This window comes from Stenella coeruleoalba (assembly GCF_951394435.1).
Source record: "Stenella coeruleoalba genome assembly, chromosome: 10".
NCBI lineage: Eukaryota > Metazoa > Chordata > Mammalia > Artiodactyla > Delphinidae > Stenella > Stenella coeruleoalba.
Window position 1 is genome coordinate 88,559,288 of NC_137156.1, and position 20,606 is coordinate 88,579,893.

General features: G+C 38.3%; 1 protein-coding gene across 10 annotated transcripts in view; it reads right to left on the reverse strand.

Moving 5' to 3' along the window:
• Positions 1–20,606, reverse strand: part of CNTN3 (contactin 3) — a 321,453-nt gene that overhangs the window by 34,426 nt on the left and 266,421 nt on the right. For all 10 annotated transcript variants that reach the window (XM_079933639.1, XM_079933635.1, XM_079933640.1 and 7 more), the window contains 5 exons: positions 5,873–5,990; positions 4,882–5,040; positions 4,633–4,782; positions 2,385–2,455; positions 1,208–1,442 (listed from right to left, as the gene is read on the reverse strand). In XM_079933639.1, coding sequence (XP_079789765.1) covers positions 1,208–1,442; positions 2,385–2,455; positions 4,633–4,782; positions 4,882–5,040; positions 5,873–5,990 — 733 coding nt within the window. The remainder of the gene's footprint in view (positions 1–1,207; positions 1,443–2,384; positions 2,456–4,632; positions 4,783–4,881; positions 5,041–5,872; positions 5,991–20,606) is intronic.

Sequence of the window (20,606 nt, forward strand, 5' to 3'; positions counted from 1 at the left end):
GTACCTACTTGTCATTCCTCCTTGGAAAATTCAAATTAGGTAATGTCTGGCTGATAGCAAGCATCTAATACATGCTAGCTCCTGCCATTCTAACTAGCTAGAACCGCATGCGATAGCCAATATTCAGCTGCTTTTGACCTATAAAATGGCAATTTCATAGGATTCTCCTAACATTACTATTATTTTTACTATTACTTTCTGGGACAGAAAGGCAGAGAAAGGGAGTGAGTCCAGAGTGGAGTATGTATGAATCTATACTGACTAGAACTGGTGAAACCCATCCTCAAACCTCCATATTCCATACCTCCCCAATGTCAGGCTTCTGGTCGTCCCTCTCCAACCTGCTAAACCTCTTTCTCAGGTCTAGGAACCACCATAAAACTTCAGACTACAGCACTTCAAAAAGAATATCTTAATCTTACCTCCCAAAGAAGAAATCTGTAGAAGGCTGTGCTGCTTCCTGCTTCACAGACTGGAACTCAATATATTCCTCAGAAGCATATTTTTAACTAATTATTACCCCCTCTAACTACCCATTGAGTCTCACACTTCAAGTAAGCATGGTTGATCTTTATTACCCGGACTAGTAACTATGACTTCAGTCATTCCCCTTTTCAAGAAATATCTCTGAAGTCACAAAGGACTTCCAAATGGGTTTTTGGAGCACAACTGGCTGATTAAGTGTGGAACTGACATACAGATCTTCCTTGACTTATAATGGGGTTACATCTCGATAAACACATCTTAATTTGAAAATATCATAAGTCAAAAATGCATTTAATATACCTAATATGGCAAACAGCAAAGCTTAGCCTAGCCTACCTTAAACAGGCTCTGAACACTTACATTAGCCTACAGTTGGGCAAAATCATCTAATATAAGGCCTATTTTACAATAAAGTGTTGAGTATCTCCTGCAATTTATTGACTACTGTACTGAAAGTGAAAAATAGAACGGTTGCATGGTTCAGAATAATTTTAAGTATATCCATTGTTTACCCTTGTGGTTGTCTGGCTGACTAGGCGCTGTAGCTACTGCTGCCCAGCATCCTGAGAGATCATTTTACTCCGTATCACTAGCCCAGGAAAAGATTAAAATTAGAAACTCGAAGTGCAATTTCTACTGAAATGTGTCTCGCTTCACACCACTGTAAAGTCAAAACATCATTAAGTTGAAGACCATCTGTCTAATCATAGCCTTTCCATACCTTCTTCTGCAGAGAACACTGTTGTCACTGGGCTAAATGGTCCTTCACCTTTGTTATTATAAACACCCACTTTAACTTCATACAGTGAAAATGGCAGGATGCTTTCATTTCTAAAGACATATCTTGGGGTATCAGGAGATGTGACCACTGTCTGGATCCAGTTGCTTACTCCGACAGGGCGGAAAGCAACAACATATCCAAAACCTTCACCATTCTGTAGTTCTTCAGGGACTGGCTGTAAAGGAAAGGCGTATTAACTCACGCTTTCACACGAGAGCAAGGCAAAAATAAATGCAGCTCTAATGCGGAGTCTTTTGTAAAAGCCATCAAATAATAATCCACATTGTATTAAGTGGTTGGATTAAAAAAGGAGAAAAAGGTCAGGGGGACGGACAGTCAGCTGCTTTTAAATAAACATATGCCACTCTTTCATAGCCATCAGGTAACTAACTGGAATTTTCCTAAATTATTCAGGTTTTTGAGCATCTTGCAGCCCTAATTTGAGTTCTGAATAATAAAGATATACTTTCAGTTGAAATACTGCATCTCTAAATCAAATAAAAATCATCTCATCCATAATGTTGATTTTATAGAAAAAAACTACACATTGACATGATAATTCAGAGCAAGAGTAAAACTTTAAAAAAGGAAATAAAAACAATATATTAAACTCAAAGTTGTATTTGCATCATGCCAAAAATTCCTATTGACACTCCACAATCTCTCGACTTCTTATTTTTCCATCCACATCTTCAAATAATGTAGACAATTCTAGTGCCTTCTGACTTTGTTAATTAATATTTTTCCTAATTATGACTTAAAGCAAGGGCTGAGAGAATGGCTAGGACGCAGCCCTGGCTGGAGAAGTGGCGTGTGCATCACCAGCGGGGGAGCAGCTCCAGAGTAAACAGCCAGGACTAGACTCTCACCCTATGTTTACCAGCCAGATGACCTCGGGCAAATTATTTAACATCTCTATGCCTTAGTGCTTTCACCTAAAAAATGTTGCGAGGATAAAATGAAAAAAATTTCAAAATGCTAGGAACAATGATTTACACAGAGTGAACACTCAAAACTATTGGCTATTAGTTCCAGCCACCACCACTAGCACCATCCAGGATGCCATGAGTGTGGGAAGGGCGTCACCCTGAGGGGCAGGTGCTGTGCAGACACTTACATCCCAGGTGATCACCAGTTCAGACCGGCTCCCACCTCCTCCACTGGCATCTGAAGGAGGCACTTCCGGCACTGCAAGGTTAGAAAGAAAGACTGAAACCCTGCTAGCATCTAGTAATATTTATCTGAAAGAAGACGCAATGTTGTTTACTTTTTTTTTTTTTTTTTTTGCCGTACGCGGGCCTCTCACTGTTGTGGCCTCTCCCGCTGCGGAGCACAGGCTCTGGATGCGCAGGCTCAGCGGCCATGGCTCACGGGCCCAGCCGCTCCGCGGCAATGTGGGATCTTCCCGGACCGGGGCACGAACCCGTGTCCCCTGCATCGGCAGGCAGACTCTCAACCACTGCGCCACCAGGGAAGCCCTGTTGTTTACTTTTAATACTTAAAATAATTTGATCATTGGCACATTACACGTGTGTGTGTGTGTGTGTGTGTGTGTGTGTGCACGTGCACACGTGGGTGTATATATGCGATTATATGTGTGTATATATGTGTGTGCATATATATGTGTGTATATATATATATATATCTTTGAGGGAGATCATCACATGCTTTATATTTGCATAAAATTATTAAATATTCAAAATATCTCAAACAGTAAGAAAACAATGACTCAGTGTGAAGGTTAATAAAACAAGAAAAAGTGATTCATCAGGGATGATGATAAATCAATCCCATATGGACATTTTTCTTCCCCCAGTTTCAAAGCGATTTTTTAAATTGAGGTATAGTTGATTTACAATTGTTCAGGTATACAGCAAAGTGATTCAGTGTTTATATATATATATACACACATATATACACACACATATATATTCTTTTTCCGATTCTTTTCCCTTATAGGTTATTACAAGATATTGAATATAGTTCCCTGTGCTATACAGGGAACTGGTTGTCCTGGTTGTTTACCTACTTTATATATAGTAGTGTGTACCTGTTAATCCCAAATTCCTAATTTATCCTGCCCTTCTCCTTCCCCCTTTGGTAGCCATAAGTTTGTTTTCTATGTCTGTGAGTCTATTTCTGTTTTGTAAGTAAGCTCATTTGTATCAGTATTTTTTTAGAGTCCACACATAAGTGATATTTGTCTTTCTCTGTCTGACTTGACTTCACTTGGTATGATAATCTTTAGGTCCATCCACGTCAGCATGAACATTTAACTTGTGACTATTTCAAGTACAGATTTAGTTCTCAGAACAACATTGCCTCTATATACAGATGACCCATACTTAAATCCTCAAATCCCGTTATGAGATAATCTTTATGAACCTCACACAGGCTTTTATGCTGAGAAATTTATGCTTAATAAATCCCATGACACACCTAGAACGTAAGTTCCCTGAAGATGGGTCTTTGCTGCGTTCAGAGCTGTACCCACTGTACCTAGAAAGTGCTCAGTGCACAGAAGGTACTTCCTGAATATGTGCTGTGTGAATAAATGAACTGAGCACCAAGACAGACATGGCTCCCTGATTTCTCACAATACCTGGCATAAACATTATATGCATTGTCCCGTGTAAAAGAGCATCATTAAAATTATTGAAATGTATTCCATGACTTCTATCTTGGCTTTGTTCCAAAGTGTTATATTGGCTGTATTTCAAACATAATTTTAGTTAGTCTTAATTAATAGTACGGACTCTGAAAAGGAAAGTCTTAAGTCCTCTCTGATGCCTCAATAACGTGATACCATGTACACTTTCTACTTTGCAGTTTCAATGTTAGGCTATTTTTAGCATTATAAAAAGAGTCTTACGGTTAATATTAATAGTTGCCCCACATGGAAAATTTTAACAATAATTCTCTCTTAATTTAATACTCAAGGGGCCAAAATGTACCTATTCATCAATCGCTTAAGCTTGGTGGCAGAATGAGATTTCCTAGCAGCTGAACTCCCAGAAGTCATTATCCTACCAATTTGTCAATGCTTGTTATAAATGAAAACAGCACTTCCCCTGTTAACAGGGTGACTGTATCAGATAGTAATTATAACCTTAAGTGACAAAAACATATTCACTCTACATGCACTAATGAATGCTGACGATGGACTGAACTCTTGCAAATGTCACACTACATCAGAATCACTTACACGTGTCTTTTGACAAATGCCATATGGCCAGTCTGCCGTTAGATAGTTCAGATAATTGCGACAATGCATCATCGAGGCTGGAGATCAAGCGCAAGGCAAGTGGAAATACACACCCAGAAAAACCTATGAAGCCATGACTCAGGAAACAAAAACCACTAACCTGCCTCCTCAGTTCTTACTTTTTCTGAGGGTAAACTGGGTTCTCCACCTCCGATTTTGTTATTGGCTACAACCCGAAATTCGTATTCCACCCATGGATTTAACTCGACTACCGTAGCTGTGTGTGTTTTCCCATCAATGACCTCAGGCACTACAAAGGAATATTTCAGAGAGGTAAACGTCTGCACGTCTTAAGGTTGACCTGAAATCCATACATAGGTACCGGTGGCATTTGCCTCTCCCCCTTTACCTGTTGTGGCCGTCTGCCAACCCACGGAGAAAGGGGTCCGTGCCTGGACAGAATAGGATATAACTGGGCTGTGGTTGTCTGTACCTTCTTTCCAAGAGAGTTGGGCTGTTGTATCTGTAATTTCATCTACCTTTACGTCTTCTGGTGGTCCAGGTGAACCTAAGGCAAAAATGCAAACAATATTTAGCAGTTCCATAAACGTCATTCTCTTCCACCAATGTGAAGAACAGGCCCCATAGCACTTGGACCCCTTCAACGGATCCCAATTTCAAAAGCACTTAGGGAAAGAGGACATTTACCTGGCAACAAAACTTCCACTGTTTTCCTTTCACATTCCTGTTGCTAGATATTAAATCTGCATTTTGAACCATGAATTCCAAAGGCATAATACTCCACAATTGCAAATGAAACCTGCTCTTTGAGCCCTCTATTCAGCAGGGTTCCTGCCCTGTTCCAAATTCAATATCCTTTACTTCGGGCGCGAAACCTTTTTCTTTAATCTTCTGGGACATCTCTGTAGTTCCCAGTTTGTAATTCAGAGCTGTTTTATTCTACCATGCACGCTGGGTGATTTTTCAGCTCAGTAGCAAATCAGCACTTTGGCCGGTAGCTCAGACTGGCAAATTTTCTCAGGCATCCTAGGTGATCCTGTGTTTTATTTTGGAAGCAGACACACACACCCACTATCGCTACTCTCTTTCATATTAAACACTACTGCTGTATTAATGATATACTCAAAAACACATCAGCTTGACAGCAGCTGTGGAATGCTTATTACAGTGAGAGCTATTGGAGCGACAGAGTTGAGATTTTTATTTCTTTGAATTAGCACCCATCCTTATTCTCACATCTTCTGGTCTATTTGGGCAGGGGGATCAAATCAATATTCTATATCTCACATGTTCATATGCTATCTCATCATGGTTTTTCAGTTAGAAAGGCTCAGTTAAGAGGCGAAATTAAAGAAGCACACGGAGCCATTAATGTTTACCTCTTACTATGAGGTCAGCGGCAGATGAAACACTGTCCACCCCTGTCTGCACCATACAAACATATTTCCCACTGTGTTTCAACTGAATGTTTCTGATCATTAAATCGCCTGACGAACTCTGTTGGAAAAAACAGGTAATGAACATATTATTAGTTTGAAAACACAGAGACTCTCGAAGGCTATGGCCAACAACGCCACTGGAATAAAACCCATATTTAGAGAGAAAACCTAGGTGGTTGCAAGATTGCTACGATGGAAAGTATGGAAATACAAACAGGTTAAAACCATACATGATTGCAGACATAGGTTTCTGTAGCTAAATGAACAACAAGCTTTCCCCTGGGCATTTATGGTTTCAAAGATAAATAAGGGCAGAGATTACAGTCTCAGAGTCTATTTACTTTCACTAGGGTGACACTTCTTTTTATATCCATTGCTCGGCACCAGCTCAACTCTTTTCTCTAGTTCCATCCTCTTTGCAATTATCTGCCCGAGAAGAAGACGGAAGCATTTAGGTACCTGGCAGGAGATAAAGGCAGCGCGACAAGGGGATTACCATGGTTGAAACACTTTTCTGAACACTTTGAAGCTTAAAAAGCCTAATGCTATTTAATTCCTTCGCTACAGAATTTAGGGACAGTCAGTATGAACCCCTCAATAAGAAGAAATTAAAACATTTTTAACCAAAAAATAATACCTGCCCATAAAGACACAGGCTGGCATTCCCCAGTGCCAATTAATGAAGCAAATGTATTTCTAAAAGCTCAACTTCAAATCGTCCTTGTTTTAAAAGAATGTAAAATCATGTTCATAAAATGAGTAACTGCAGGCCAGTTTCATGCATTAGTAAAAGTATGGATTGAAATAAAACGATTTAGAAAGCAAAGCCCTTTGAAAAGGATCACTTAATGGAAAATCTCTAAACTGGTACGGAAGAGGAAGCAATAAGTAGTTTGTCTTATTAATTAAAGGATAATTTTACTCTTGGGTTTTCCCAGTATTTGTTGAAAGATGGATTCCACTATCCTGCTTTTAGGTACTTTCCTAAGATCTCCTATCAGGTTTCTTAAATATCGCTTCCTATCCTTAGGATTCTTAATGCGCTATGCATTCTCCGTTGGTTGGATTGTATGGCTTTAGCCTGAATTTCTTGAGTATCGGGAAAAGGCAGATATGAGCTGATTGATGGCTGTAATTAAATGATAATCCAGAAACTGTTGAGTTTGCACATTTTACTTTCATCAAGTTAAACCTTTTCCTTTTCCTCCCTCTCTCTTTCTCCTCAGGGTTACTTAGAAATTTATCCCCAGGACAAAGCCTTCAATGCTTGCTGACCTTTAGAAACTCTTTAAATTTTATGAGCTCCATATACTCACAGGAGGTTGATTATCATTTCTATAGGAATCTCTTATTTTCAGTGAAGTAAGAACTGTTACGATGAAATTCCATCAAGGCATTGGGGTAAGTTGTTATTCTTCCCTGTGTTTATTTGCTTATTTTGAAAGCAGTTGGGTAAAAAAAGAGAATTGGAAGTAGTACTGTCTTTTGGTCCTCAGACACACAAATACAGCTTTTAGGCACATAAGCTCGTTTTCTTTCTTGAAGGAGTAAAAAAAGAGATTGATGTTGGGTTTGTCATTTCTCTTCACTTGGGTATTGATGGGTAAAGAGAGATATAACTTAGCTAGCTTCTGTAATAACCAAACCATCTTCCTGAAGAAATGTAGTTAGGCTCACCATGTAGGGAAATATAATTTTTAATTATATTTTACACTGTAGAGTGAAAACGGAAGCAATAAACATGTAGACGGTAGGAACCACTGATTTTGTTTTTCAGCACCAACATGAAACTGAGTGGATGAATACATAAATGAAAAATAAAATATAGCAAAAACGAAGGATCCTGTACTTACTTTTTGTCTTTCTCAGTAGACTATATTTATATTGTTCCTCTTCTAGTGCTTTTTCTCTCTCACCCTATCTATTGTCTTTTAACGGAGCAATATGAAGAGTCAAGATTCATCTTAACAAAAGTTCATCGAATGCTTGCTATACTAGATTCACTCGAGGTTAGAGAAGTGTGTTATACATGACCTCTGCTCTCTAGGATGTAAACCCAAGTCAGGGATATATATATATGAAACAAGTTATGTTTACAAATTTAGAGGGGCTTCCCTGGTGGCGCGGTGGTTGAGTGTCCGCCTGCCGATGCAGGGGACACGGGTTCGTGCCCCGGTCCGGGAAGATCCCACATGCCGCGGAGCGGCTGGGCCTGTGAGCCATGGCCGCTGAGCCTGCGCATCCGGAGCCTTTGCTCCACAATGGGAGAGGCCACAGCAGTGAGAGGCCCGTGTACCGCAAAAAAAAAAAAATTAAAAAAATTAGAGAAGTTATTTAATAAAGGTTAAATAAAATCACATGGCACATACCATGTGTACACAACCTTAGAACGCAGGAGGCAGGAAATTTTTCAGTCCTGCCGAGGATGTGGAGTGACCGGTACTCTTGCTATTGCTAATGGGAATGGAGACTGATGCAATCACTCTGGAACCTTGTTTAGAAATATCTACTAAGGCAGGATATACCCATAATCTACAACCTGGCAATTCCATTCCTAAGTAATACATACTTTACAGACATGTGTGTGTATGTTCATCAAGACATTTAAAAGAACGTTTGTGGCATTACTAACCATAATAGCTAAAGAACGGAAACAACCTAGTGTCCATCACAAAAAGTAGCTTAGTAAGTAGTGGAACACTCATTTAAGGAAATACTATTAGACCATGAAAGTCAATGAACTATAACTATATAGACTGACATAGCTAAGTCTCAACATAAAAAATAGAAATCAGATAGAAAGGAGTACAATGACACTAATCTATCATATCATAAATCTAGACTGTGACTATCTTTGGAGGGATATTTACTACTGCAACGAGGCATCACAGGGACTTCTGGAATAGGGGTCATATTGCTTCCTGATTTCATCGTTGGTTACCTGAATGTGTTCATTTTGTGAAAATTCACTGGGCTACACACTTATAATTTGTGTATTTTTTTGCAGAACATAATGACTCTCAAGATGCAGTTGTTATAATGTACAACTATAGCTCTAAACGCTCCACTATAAATAGGGCCATCACTGAAAAGGTCAAATAACAGGGCTTTTATTCTAAACTCCAGTTTCTTTCACAAGAATTAAATGTTTAATAATAAAAGTGCAATTAATTAGAATATTCTGTAACTTCTTATTAAAATGCAATTGATTATTCCCAGACATTAAAAAAATATAAAAAAGGAAAAGGAAATTCCAAAGGGAAGTTTCACTTACATCAAACCAATTCTTGTCCCCATCAATTTTCACTGCTAATGGTTAGAATATAGTTTGTTACTGATTAACTATGATAAAGGGGACAGGAGAGGAACGTCCGAAAAAATCCAAGTAGCATTAGTCTAACTGTGGTAAAATAGCACTTGACAGGTTATTTTTCAGTATATTTATCAGTAAAATTGCATCTATTATTTAGATAAATTTAGAAACATGCTTCTAATTCCTCAGAGTGTAAGTATAAAACAACTTACAAACATTACAAACAATAATAATCTTTGAATAAATTCTTAGGAACACTAATAACCCTTTGAATAAAAATAGCTTCTACTTTATTATCTGCTAAATTAGTCTGTTAGTCTTTCTTTGTATTGTTTTCCTAAACTCTCCTTTGGCCCCCTTCCCTCAAATAGAACGACTAGAATTGGGACAAAGCAGAGTCAAAGCTTCATTTTCTTCACTTCGCTTATCCCTATTGCCCTTAAAACGTCCCCCTCAAAGTGCAGCAGTATAATTCCCAGTCTTTCCAGAAAACAAGTCCTTTTTCTATGCCGCTGGTCACAGCATTATTTGAAAATGGAGCTTTTAACAGTGCAAGAGGCCTATTCCTACAGCTTAAACGGGGGTTTAAGAAGAGGGAGACATTTCCCTAAGTCATATGAATTTTAGCTCTTTCTCAGAAGCTCTACCTTTTTAAATAGGATCATTCATTCCAAAACTATTCATTAAGCAATGGCTATACTTTAGTCGCTGAGGATACAATAGTGAGGGAAAAAAACCGTCCTTATGTTCATGGAGCTTACAGTTGAAAGACAGCCATTAATCAAATGACTACCACAAATCAATGTAAAATTACGGTGTAATGCAAGTTCAAAATACACAGACGAATCTATGATTCTCGAGTCTCAATGTATTGATAGTTGAGCTAAGATTTGCAATATGAATACAAGCTATCTAGCAAAAGAGGGTAAGAAAAAAATAGTCTACATTAGAGCACTTACACACATGCAGAGACTCTAAGGCAGGTGACAACATAGTCTCTTTTGGGAGTGGGAAGGATAGGCAATGTCAGGGGGGATAGTTAATCCACAAATCCATAGGAATAGGCTTCTCCCACTACCAAAAGCTCCATTTCTGTCCCCAGAAAACTAAAATTTCACTGTAGCTAATTTCAGGTTCATATTCATGTCTTAATGATAGTAATTTTTTTATTGTATTTGAAAAAACTTGTAAGCTTTTCTAGAATTACTTAATTATCTAATTAGCTGTTCACCTAATTATATAGGTTTCCCCTAGAAAAGATCATATTTCCAGAACATGTTACAGGTATAAACAGTATATGGATTTATAAGTAAAGTCACCTTTGAAATAAATGCTAAGAGAAAATCCAGTGAGTGCATGAGACGAAAAAGAAGATAAGCTTGTTAACTTTCTCCCTATATTTTCTTAGGTGATGATGCTAGTGGAATTTTTGATGTAGTTGAAAAACCACTCTGCACTGAAAGAAAAACACTGCATGATGTGATAACCCACGCCAGCTGAAGGTAAGAAAGCAGACAACTCATTACTAATTACACGTAAGCTGAGAGTACATTGTGAGATCTACCATATGCTACAAATCAAGGTATAAAAGAAACCTTGGAACTTGGAAAACCTCTTGACCCCCGCAAATGTAGCATGCACTTTGAATACAACAAATTTTCAGCAAAAACTAATTTCCTAGTAAGCACTCGTGATGTAAATGCTGCTGCTGGACTGCCAAGAAGCATAATTTTCCAATTTAAGGGGGAGAAAAGCATTTTGACAACTATTTGGAAGGCAAGGTATAATAGAAGCTCCTCCTTTTTAAAAATCACTTTACACAGCCTGTTTTTGTATAGATTCTAATGTTAATCGTTCATCCCGTCACTGGGTTGCCTTCCAAGTCCTGACACTGCACGTAAGTCATACACAGGTGACTAGCGAACAGTCAAGCCTCCAGGTTACTTCTGAAACCTCAGTGGTGTTTTTCTCTGTGAAGGTCCCTAAGGGAATCGGTGGCAGATGGGTCACCTCTGTATTTCTGACCAACCAAATCTTGCCCCATCCCTACCCCAAATGGCTGCAACAAGGCCACCTTTGTTACAAATGGACACTGTTCATCCAAGGAACAGAAATAATTGGCAACCACTGAAACATGAAAATGGGCCCTAACACTGTAAACCATTTTGGGTTTTCTGACTGATTAATAATTTCATCTGAAACGGTCTGATGCCTGGTTGTCCAAACAGGTGATATCTAGGGCAGGTAATATGCAATCTGTTCACATCAAAATTCTTCGACTTTCTTTGGTACCAATAAACTGAAATAATTGATCCATTACAGGATTTAGAGCCCCAGCTTGTCCCGTCATAAGTGTTTTGAAAGAATAACACATGAAAGATAAAAACTTGGTCAAAGACCTTCATGCATATTTTAAACTGTATCAAATGCCCAAGTTACCTTAAAGGTATCAGCTTTTCTATTTCAACATCAAGTTCACATTAACAACTTGGGGATTTTTTTCTTTTTCTGGCCAGTGTAGTGTTTATGGAGCATCTTACTGGAAGTTGGTGATCTCAGGATCCAGTGTCTATTCCCACAGTGATTGTACCTCAGTGTTTTCTAAACTTCACCCACTAGAGTTACACCTCCACATTTTTTTTTTTTTGCCATATTCCAGTACTAAATGCTCTACTATTTACTTGTTTCTTACACTGTTTAACTTTCTTAAATAATATGTAAGTCAATACAGAAAATGTGTACTTTTATCTAACATGGAAAACTGCTGATCACAGTAATAGTTAACTGATAAAATGAAAACAGTGAGTGGAAAATAATGTAAATGGACACTAGCTGGGCACTCTCAAAGTCTCTGAGACCTGGACCTTTACTTTTTTAATTAAAAAGGGAGATTAGCAAAAATTAGAAAATCATTCGTGACAAACCTAACACCATACTGAATTATTCTCCTTGATTTAACCTAAATGATTGAAATGAAATTGAAAATAGAATAGATCTCATTCTGCATTATTTAATATTGCCTATTGCCTAGTCTGTGCTTTGCAAAACACTGGGCTACCCAGATCACTTAACCCAGTTGTTTTCAACATTGGCTGTACAGTAAATTCACCTGGAGAGTCTTTAAAAACATACCAGAGGGCTTCCCTGGTGGCACAGTGGTTGAGAGTCCGCCTGCCGATGCAGGGGACACGGGTTCGTGCCCCGGTCCGGGAAGATCCCACATGCTGCGGAGCGGCTAGGCCCGTGAGCCATGGCCGCTGAGCCTGCGCGTCCGGAGCCTGTGTTCCACAACGGGAGAGGCCACAACAGTGAGAGGCCCGCATACCGCAAAAAAAAAACAAAAAAAAAACAACAAAAAAAACCATACCAGAAATCCCTAGGCCACATCCCAGAACAGTTAAATCAAAATGAACTAGAAAGAGGAGACGCTTTAGCTGATTCTAATGATCAGTTAGTATCTAAAAGCATTAAATGCCCGAGATTTTATATTCTTCACATCATCACTTCTCCTGGAAATAAAAGCTTCAAGATAGTCACTCTTTTCCCTAGTTCTAAAACTCTGCAATTAATAAATGCATAAAATAATCCTTAAGTTAGGTTGTTTAGTGCTGGGTTTATAAGCTGAGAACAGTACACCTGTACATATTTTCATTCTGGAAGATGGGTGAGAAAACTAGTGCCTGTGAAACAGGTACTAGATGTCAAGTACAAGGTGCATTTCCTTGACATTAGATTGCCTTGGTGTACTTGTCATTTTAAAAACAAGTAGTCATTGAAATAATCCAACATGGTGATAGATTTCTATAGAGTCATATAGAAACTTACTGTTAGTCAATGTGAATCACCCTAGGATTACTCTGAATTGATGTGACGACAGTTTAGAATGCAAGTATTTCAAGTCACAAAAGCTTACCCTGAGTAACAATTTATCTCATAGATCACAGGTCTTTTTTTTGTCTTTGTTGCTTTTACCCTCATATTAGAGGTTTAAAATATACTGGGAGCAGATCTGCCCCTTGCAGAATTATAATGTTAGTGTATGAAAAAGGAAATCCATTGATACAAAGGCACAAAAAGCCATTGTTTCATGGAAACTTGACCAAGTTGTGCAAATGTCTTGTGCTCAGTTCTAGTCCCAATTACTCTTGCTGTGTAACAAATTACCCCCCAAATTTAGTGGCTTAAAAAACTGATGATCATTTACTCTGCTCAGCAATATATAATCTGAGCAGAGATCAGTAGGGGGACAGCTCATCTCTGTTGTAAACCTCATCAGCTGGGGCAGCTAGAATGGGGACAGGCAAGACAGCTTACATGACTGGAGAGTGGTGTTGGCTGTTGGCTGGGAGTTCAGCCATTCCCTTAAGGTAGACCTCTCCACCATCTGCTTGAGCTTCCAAGCAGGAATTCCAAGAGAAATTGCACCAATGGAACAAGGTGGAAGTGCATGCATTTTTATGAGCTAGCCTCAGCAATCACAGAACATCACTCCTGCTTTTCTTTATTGATCAAAGCAGTCACAAAGGTCTACCTGGGTTCAAGACAAGAGGCATACGTTTCACCACTTGATGGGGAAGACTGTCAAAGTCACATTGAAAGACGAGCAAGTTGGGCACAAAGTGTGCTTTTGCAGTCATCTTTGGAAAACACCATTGGACACGTCCCTCCAGATCCATTCTGTACCTGCCGTACTGCTTCGTTTGGAGGCAGCTGACCTACATGGACTATATAAAATGGTGCCCTTACTTTCTGTCTTTTCCTTGGGTTCCTCCCATCAGGAAATCTGAGGGATGGAGAATAGTGAGTTCGTGGTATTTGTTTATCAAGATTCATCCCTGCAGGGTTGTTTTACTCTGACTGTGCCAAGAACCCAAGACAGACTTAAAACCACCCCACCAACTCTGATCTAGACGCCCTTTCATGTCAGGAGCCTACGTGTGAGCCAGAGAAAGGATACCCGCAGTCAGAGAGAATAAAATTACACTCTCTCCCAGGAGAGTTGCTCCCAAAGAGATCACACCAACTTTACTACAACTTCAGACCAATGTATTCCCACAGTTTTCCTGATACTCTGGAAATAAATAAATAAATAAATAAATATATATATATATATATATATATATATATATATATATATATATCAAAGTCATATTTAAAAAGATGACAAAAACGACTAGGTTGGATGCCAAATCCAATCTATCATTAGACTACTTTTTTTGTAAACAGTTATGATCTAAAATTTTAAAGTCAATATTAAACATGGTTTAATATATTATGGTTTAATTATATTATTTAATTAATATTAAAAAATGGTTTACAAAATCAGAGTGTTCGCTGTTACAGAAAACAGCTGAAATTCCTGGTTTTTGTGTCTAAAATTTTAAATTGCCCACAATGAGCCATTTATTCTTCACTTTCTTATTCATGTCCAGATCAATTAAATGGTATAATTAAATACTGTCTTGCGAAGTAGAATACTTTTCTTTCTGAAATCGGAGCATAAAAATCCAAGCCACCATGGACAATTACAACTCAGTGATAAGAAGGCAAATAACCCGATTAAAACACAGGCCAGTCACCCTGACTTCTGATTTTCAGTTGGCATATAAGCAGTTTAGCAGTAAAAGCTGAAGTAATTCCGCTTCGATCTGACAGAGAAGTGAGGCCATGGAAAAAACCACTGCCTTCAAAAGTGGAGAGACAGACTGACAAATACAGAGAAGCACAACTTACTGGAGCAGAAATCCGCCAGCAGAAATTTCCCTGGGAGCCAAGACTGGGGTAGAGAAACCCAAACCGCGATGGATGAATTGCTGGAGGGTCAGCGTGGACAGGTCTGAGAGCTAACACTCCAGGGAACCCAGACACAGGTGGTTCCCCATACTTTTCTGAGTTTTACCTCCAGGAGCTCTACTGGGTCCTCACGCTGAATGGTGAAGAAAGATCCCCTCATGTTTCTGGCAGGGGAAGGGAAAATGAGCCATTATGACATAAGCCAGAGCACTCTGTTCTTCTGAACCAAGGTTGCCTTTAGGAGAAACTAATTTACCAGAGCCTAACCTGCTGGGGTTTTGTAAGAGCCTAATACCTCTTCCTAAGTAAAATACCCAAATCCTGATCCCTCTAGCTTCCCACACGGGGGAAGGGAAATACACAGCTCCAGTACCTCCAGCCATCCTGTCTCACCAGATGGGAAAGGAGGAGATGAAGAAGCACTGTGGAAGTTCATAGTCCAGGGGCACAGGCTCAGCAAAACAGCAGACCAAGTCACAGGACTGGAGAACACTTCCTCTCACCACTCCACAGACTCACCACGATATTTGTAAAGGCCTGCTCACTGCAGTTCCTTTCCGCTACTACACATCACGCATGCCTTTCAACAGAACAATTACCGGGCATGTGAAAATGCAAAAAACACAGTGTTAAGAGGCTGAATACACATCAGAACAGGCATGAGATATGGCATGAAGTATCAGACGAGAAATTTTAAAGAGCTATGATTAATATGCTAAGGGATTTAATGGAAAAAATAGATAGATTGCAAAAAGAAATGGATAATGTAAGCAGAGGGATGGAAATTCTAAAAAACAAAAAAGAAATGCTAGCGATCAAAACCACTGTAAAGAAATAAATAATGGCTTTCATGAGCTCATTAGTAGACTAAACATGGCTGAGAAGACAATCTCTAAGCTTGAGGATCTGATGATCAAATCTTCCAAAACTTAAAATGAAAGGTGAAACAACTGAAAATAAAGAACAAAATACTTAAGAACTGTGTAATGGAGATATAAGAAGGAGAAGAAAGAGAAAAAGGAAGCAAGTAATATTTGAAGCAGTGGTGACTGAGAATTTCCCAAATTTATATCCGAAATCAAACAACAGGCCTCTCTCCAGAAAGAATGAAAATGATACGTCAGAAACAAGGCCCTCCATAAAGAAGGAAAGAGCATCAGAAAATAAATAAGTGAAATATTCCTAATTTATCTAATAGATAACAGTTTTTTCAAAATAATAATTCACTGCTAGGAGGAAAGCAAAACTAAACATACTCGTACCATATGACCCAGAAATCTTACTCCTTGATATGTACCCACATAGAAAACTTATGTCCACACAAAACCTGCACACAGATGTTTAAAGCAGCTTTACTCATAATTTCAAAAACTTGGAAGTAACCAAGGTGGCCTTCAGTAGGTGAGTGGATAAACTACTATATCCAGTCAAAAGAAATAAGAGCTATTATGCCATTGAAAGATACGGAGAAAATATAAATGTATAGTACTAAGTGAAAGAAGCTAATCTGAAAAGGCTACATACTACGTGATTCCAACTATAGAACATTCTAGAAAAAGCAAAACTATGGCGATAGTAAAGATTATTGGTTGCCAAGGGTTGGGGGAGGGAGAGATGAATAGATGGAGCACAGAGGAATTTTAGGGCAGCGAAACTACTCTGTACGATGCTCTAATGGTGGATACATGTCCTTATACATTTGTCCAACCCAATGAATGTACAGCACCAAGAATGAACGCTAATGTAAACCACGGACCCTGGGTGATAATGATGGGTCAATGTAGGTTCATGGATTGTAACAAATGGACCACTGTGATGCAGGATATTGAGAGTGGAGTAGGTTGTGCACGTGTGAGGGACAGGGGTTGTATGGGAACAACTCTTTGTACTTGCCATTCACTTTTGCTGTGAGCTTAAAACTGCTCTAAAAATAAAATTTATTAATAAAAATAAGTTACTAAAATAGTTATTAATAACAAGTAAAAAATAAATAAAAAATTTACAAGTCACAAAGGACCACATCCTTCATGATTCCATTATATGAAATGTCCAGAACAGGCAAATACCAGAGCAGAAAGTAGCTTTGTGGTTGCCTGGGGCTGGGACTGTTTGAAGGTGGAGGAGTTGGGGGAATTATGGGTAATGGGTGTGAGGTCTCTTTCTGAAGTAATTAAAATATTCTGAAATTGATGATGGTGATGGAGGCACATCTCTTTGAATATAGTAAAAGCTATTTAATTGTACACGTTAGTTCAATTATATGAATTATTTCTCAATAAAGGTGTTAAATAAATAAGCCATCATGAATAAAAGATAATGCTATGATTAGAAGACACCATTTACCTCCTCATTCAGTTTGACTGATCTGTTCATTTATTGGATTTATTAGATTTAAGCCTTTTTTTTTTTTTTTTCCCCGGTACGTGGGCCTCTCACTGCTGTGGCCTCTCCCGTTGCGGAGCACAGGCTCCGGACGCGCAGGCTCAGCGGCCATGGCTCACGGGCCCAGCCATGTGGGAATCTTCGCGGACCGGGGCACGAACCCGCGTCCCCTGCATCGGCAGGCGGACTCTCAACCACTGCGCCACCAGGCAAGCCCAATTTACGCCTATTTTTGACAAGTCCTCTTTTTCAGAATGTATTCATGAACCTTAGCCCCACCCCCTTTGCCAAACAAAACCAAACCAAAAGTATAAACTGCTAGTTCTTTCCTCTGCCTTCAGAGATGAGATATTTTAACTCTGCAAATCACAGATGCAGGTAAATATCTGTTAATCACAATTTGGAGGATCTTAAGTAATCATAATCACTATCCGATGAATTGTTACTGACTCTCTTAGAACTTTCTTTAGAGATTTTTTTTTTTAAGTATCTGTACATAATGGTGTTTGGATTTTCATGTGCTGGTACATACACAAACATATTTACAGGTACACAAACATACACATTACTGTCTCTTTGATGGTAGCTTATAGTTTTCAACTGGCTAACAGTAGGGTGGGTCCAGTGGTGGAATCCCAGTATGTCCTAAGCTCAACAGTGAACAACTGACAACCCCACCCCTGAGAAAAAAAGTCAATTCCTAAGAATTGGAGTGATGTCATTCTATGGAAGATTTGTAGGGAAAAATATGAAATTCACAACAAAATCTCCCTGAAATATTCTTTAAACATCTGCATCTCTCCCAAAGTTTCTCTCCTAGTATCACTAGCCTATCTAACTTCCCCAAAGTTTCTTATGTAACCCTCCTGGAGCACTAGTTCTAAAATCTTCATATTCTCCTTCAAATTCCTACAGCTTGAATATCCCATTCAACCCAAGAAAAGTTATGAAAGCTATTAGGAAAAGAAGAATACAGATTTTTTGACTACATGAAAATGAAAACTTTTACTCTATGAGTGATAAAATAATAGACAAAGTTAACATAAAAGTGACAAACCAAAGGAAGATATTTCCAGTGAATCACACTAAGATATAATTAATAGCTTGACTACATAAGGACCTACTGTAAATCTGTAAAGCAAAAGGCTTGACTTCTAATGGAAGAAATGAGCAGAGGATACAAATCTGCAAGGTATGGAAGAGGGACAGGAAATGGCCAGTACACACTGTGAATTTGTGTGTAAGTGAAGGATTTCCTGCTGTGACCTAAGGAGAACACTGTCCAATGGACACAAAATATACATGAGATGAAAATCTATTATATGCAAATGTCAATATCATTACTGTGTTTCTAGCAAAAATAAAATAGGTCTTATCTGGTTGATGGTTGTCTTGAAGCAGTGCGTGTTTTGTTTTTGTAACTTTCGGAAGTCATTCTCTATTGCTAGATTTAAAATAATTTTTTGAACACTCTTCTACACAATAATCCAGGCAGCTGGGCTATTGCGAATTTCTCTAACTACAAATTAGGTAATTTTTTGCTTTCTGCAGAAGTAACGATGCATTTCATGAGTCAGTATTAAGCCCCCAATTTTCTGGATTTCGAGGAGCCAGTCATCATTCTGAATCTTTCTTAAGTATCCAAATTACTAATAAGCAAAATGGAGAGATTCTCCATCTTACTATTAATCTGAGAAATGAGAAACTGTTGATAATGAGATATCACTTCTCAACCATCTGTTTGGGAAAATTTTTATTTAAAAAATCAAGGGAAAAAATCATGTGTGGAAAAGAATGTGGGGCAACAGGCACCTCCTGCTCTGCTGATGGGAATGTAAATTGCCGCAGCTTTCCCAGAGAACACTTTAGAAGCAATCCTACCGGCAGTGCTAGTAGCAGTAACAGTAACAGCAAGAACAACCGCAGCAACAGCTAACATGGGTTGTTCTGAAGTATTTTATACACATACCTCAGAATAAATGACTATTATCATGCCAGTTTTACAGATGAAGAAACTGAGGCAAAGACAGATTAACAACAGTTCATAGGAGAATGAAATAGGTTACAAGAGATGGAATTTTGAGTTCCGATGTTTTAATGATGCAACTATATTTATAATTCCAGTCCTATCTTGTATCCCCCAGAAAACCTCCTGGGAATTACTGACAAGGTGTCATTACTCTTCTTTCAAAATACTGTTAACTATTCTTTTCCTTACCTAAATACTCTCAGAATTGTCTAAAGTGGTGTCTGATTGCTAGTCATTTTAGAAGCATGGGAAAAAATCGAAGACAAATGAAAAGCCTTACAATATAATAGCTGCTTTATTTCATCTAGGAGTACTGATTTTTTTTTTCATGATTCTTTCCCTGTCTCGCTCCACATCCAATCCATTCATCCATCCATCCATCCATCCATCCATCCTAAGAGAGAACCAAAGTTGTCTTTATTTAGGCCTTGTGTACTTGTGCAAATTATTAACATGCATTTAATACATCTTTTGAGGGACCTTTTTGTCCCGTTATACTGCTTATTGGTTACTGTTGATACATAAGTAAGCTATTACTTTTTGTGAATTTATCTTGTATCCCAGTAGTTGACTGAACTCTGATTATTTTTTAAAAACTTTAGAGTTGATACTATTGGGTTTTGAGTAGCCCTGATATCGTTTTGTCCAAATAATGGTAATTTTATTTCCTTATTTGTAAAGTTAGACCTTTTATTTTTGTTCATCCCTTACTGAATTGGCCCAAACACCTCCAAATGGTTTTAAAGTAATTGTACCTGTGTGCATTCTGTCTTATTGTTGATTTAAATAAAAGTATTCCTGATATTCCCTTTAAAGACATTTTTGAGATGTGGAAGAAGTATTTTTCTGTTCCTACAACTGGTCATTAATTTTATTGAATGTCTTATAAATGCCCATTGAGAATACAGTGGTCTATTTTATTATATCGATATGAAGCATGCACATTTCCTAGATCATCACCTAGTGCTTATGAAAGTTGACTCTTTCAGTATGATGTTCAGTTGTTTTTTGCTAAAATTTTATTTAGGTTTTCATACTATATTCATGAAATCGATTCACATTTACCAATTATTTGTTATCTTGCCAGGTTTTGTTCTCAGGAATATGCTAAGCTTACAAAATAAATTGAAAAGATTTAAAACTTTTTATATTGTCAA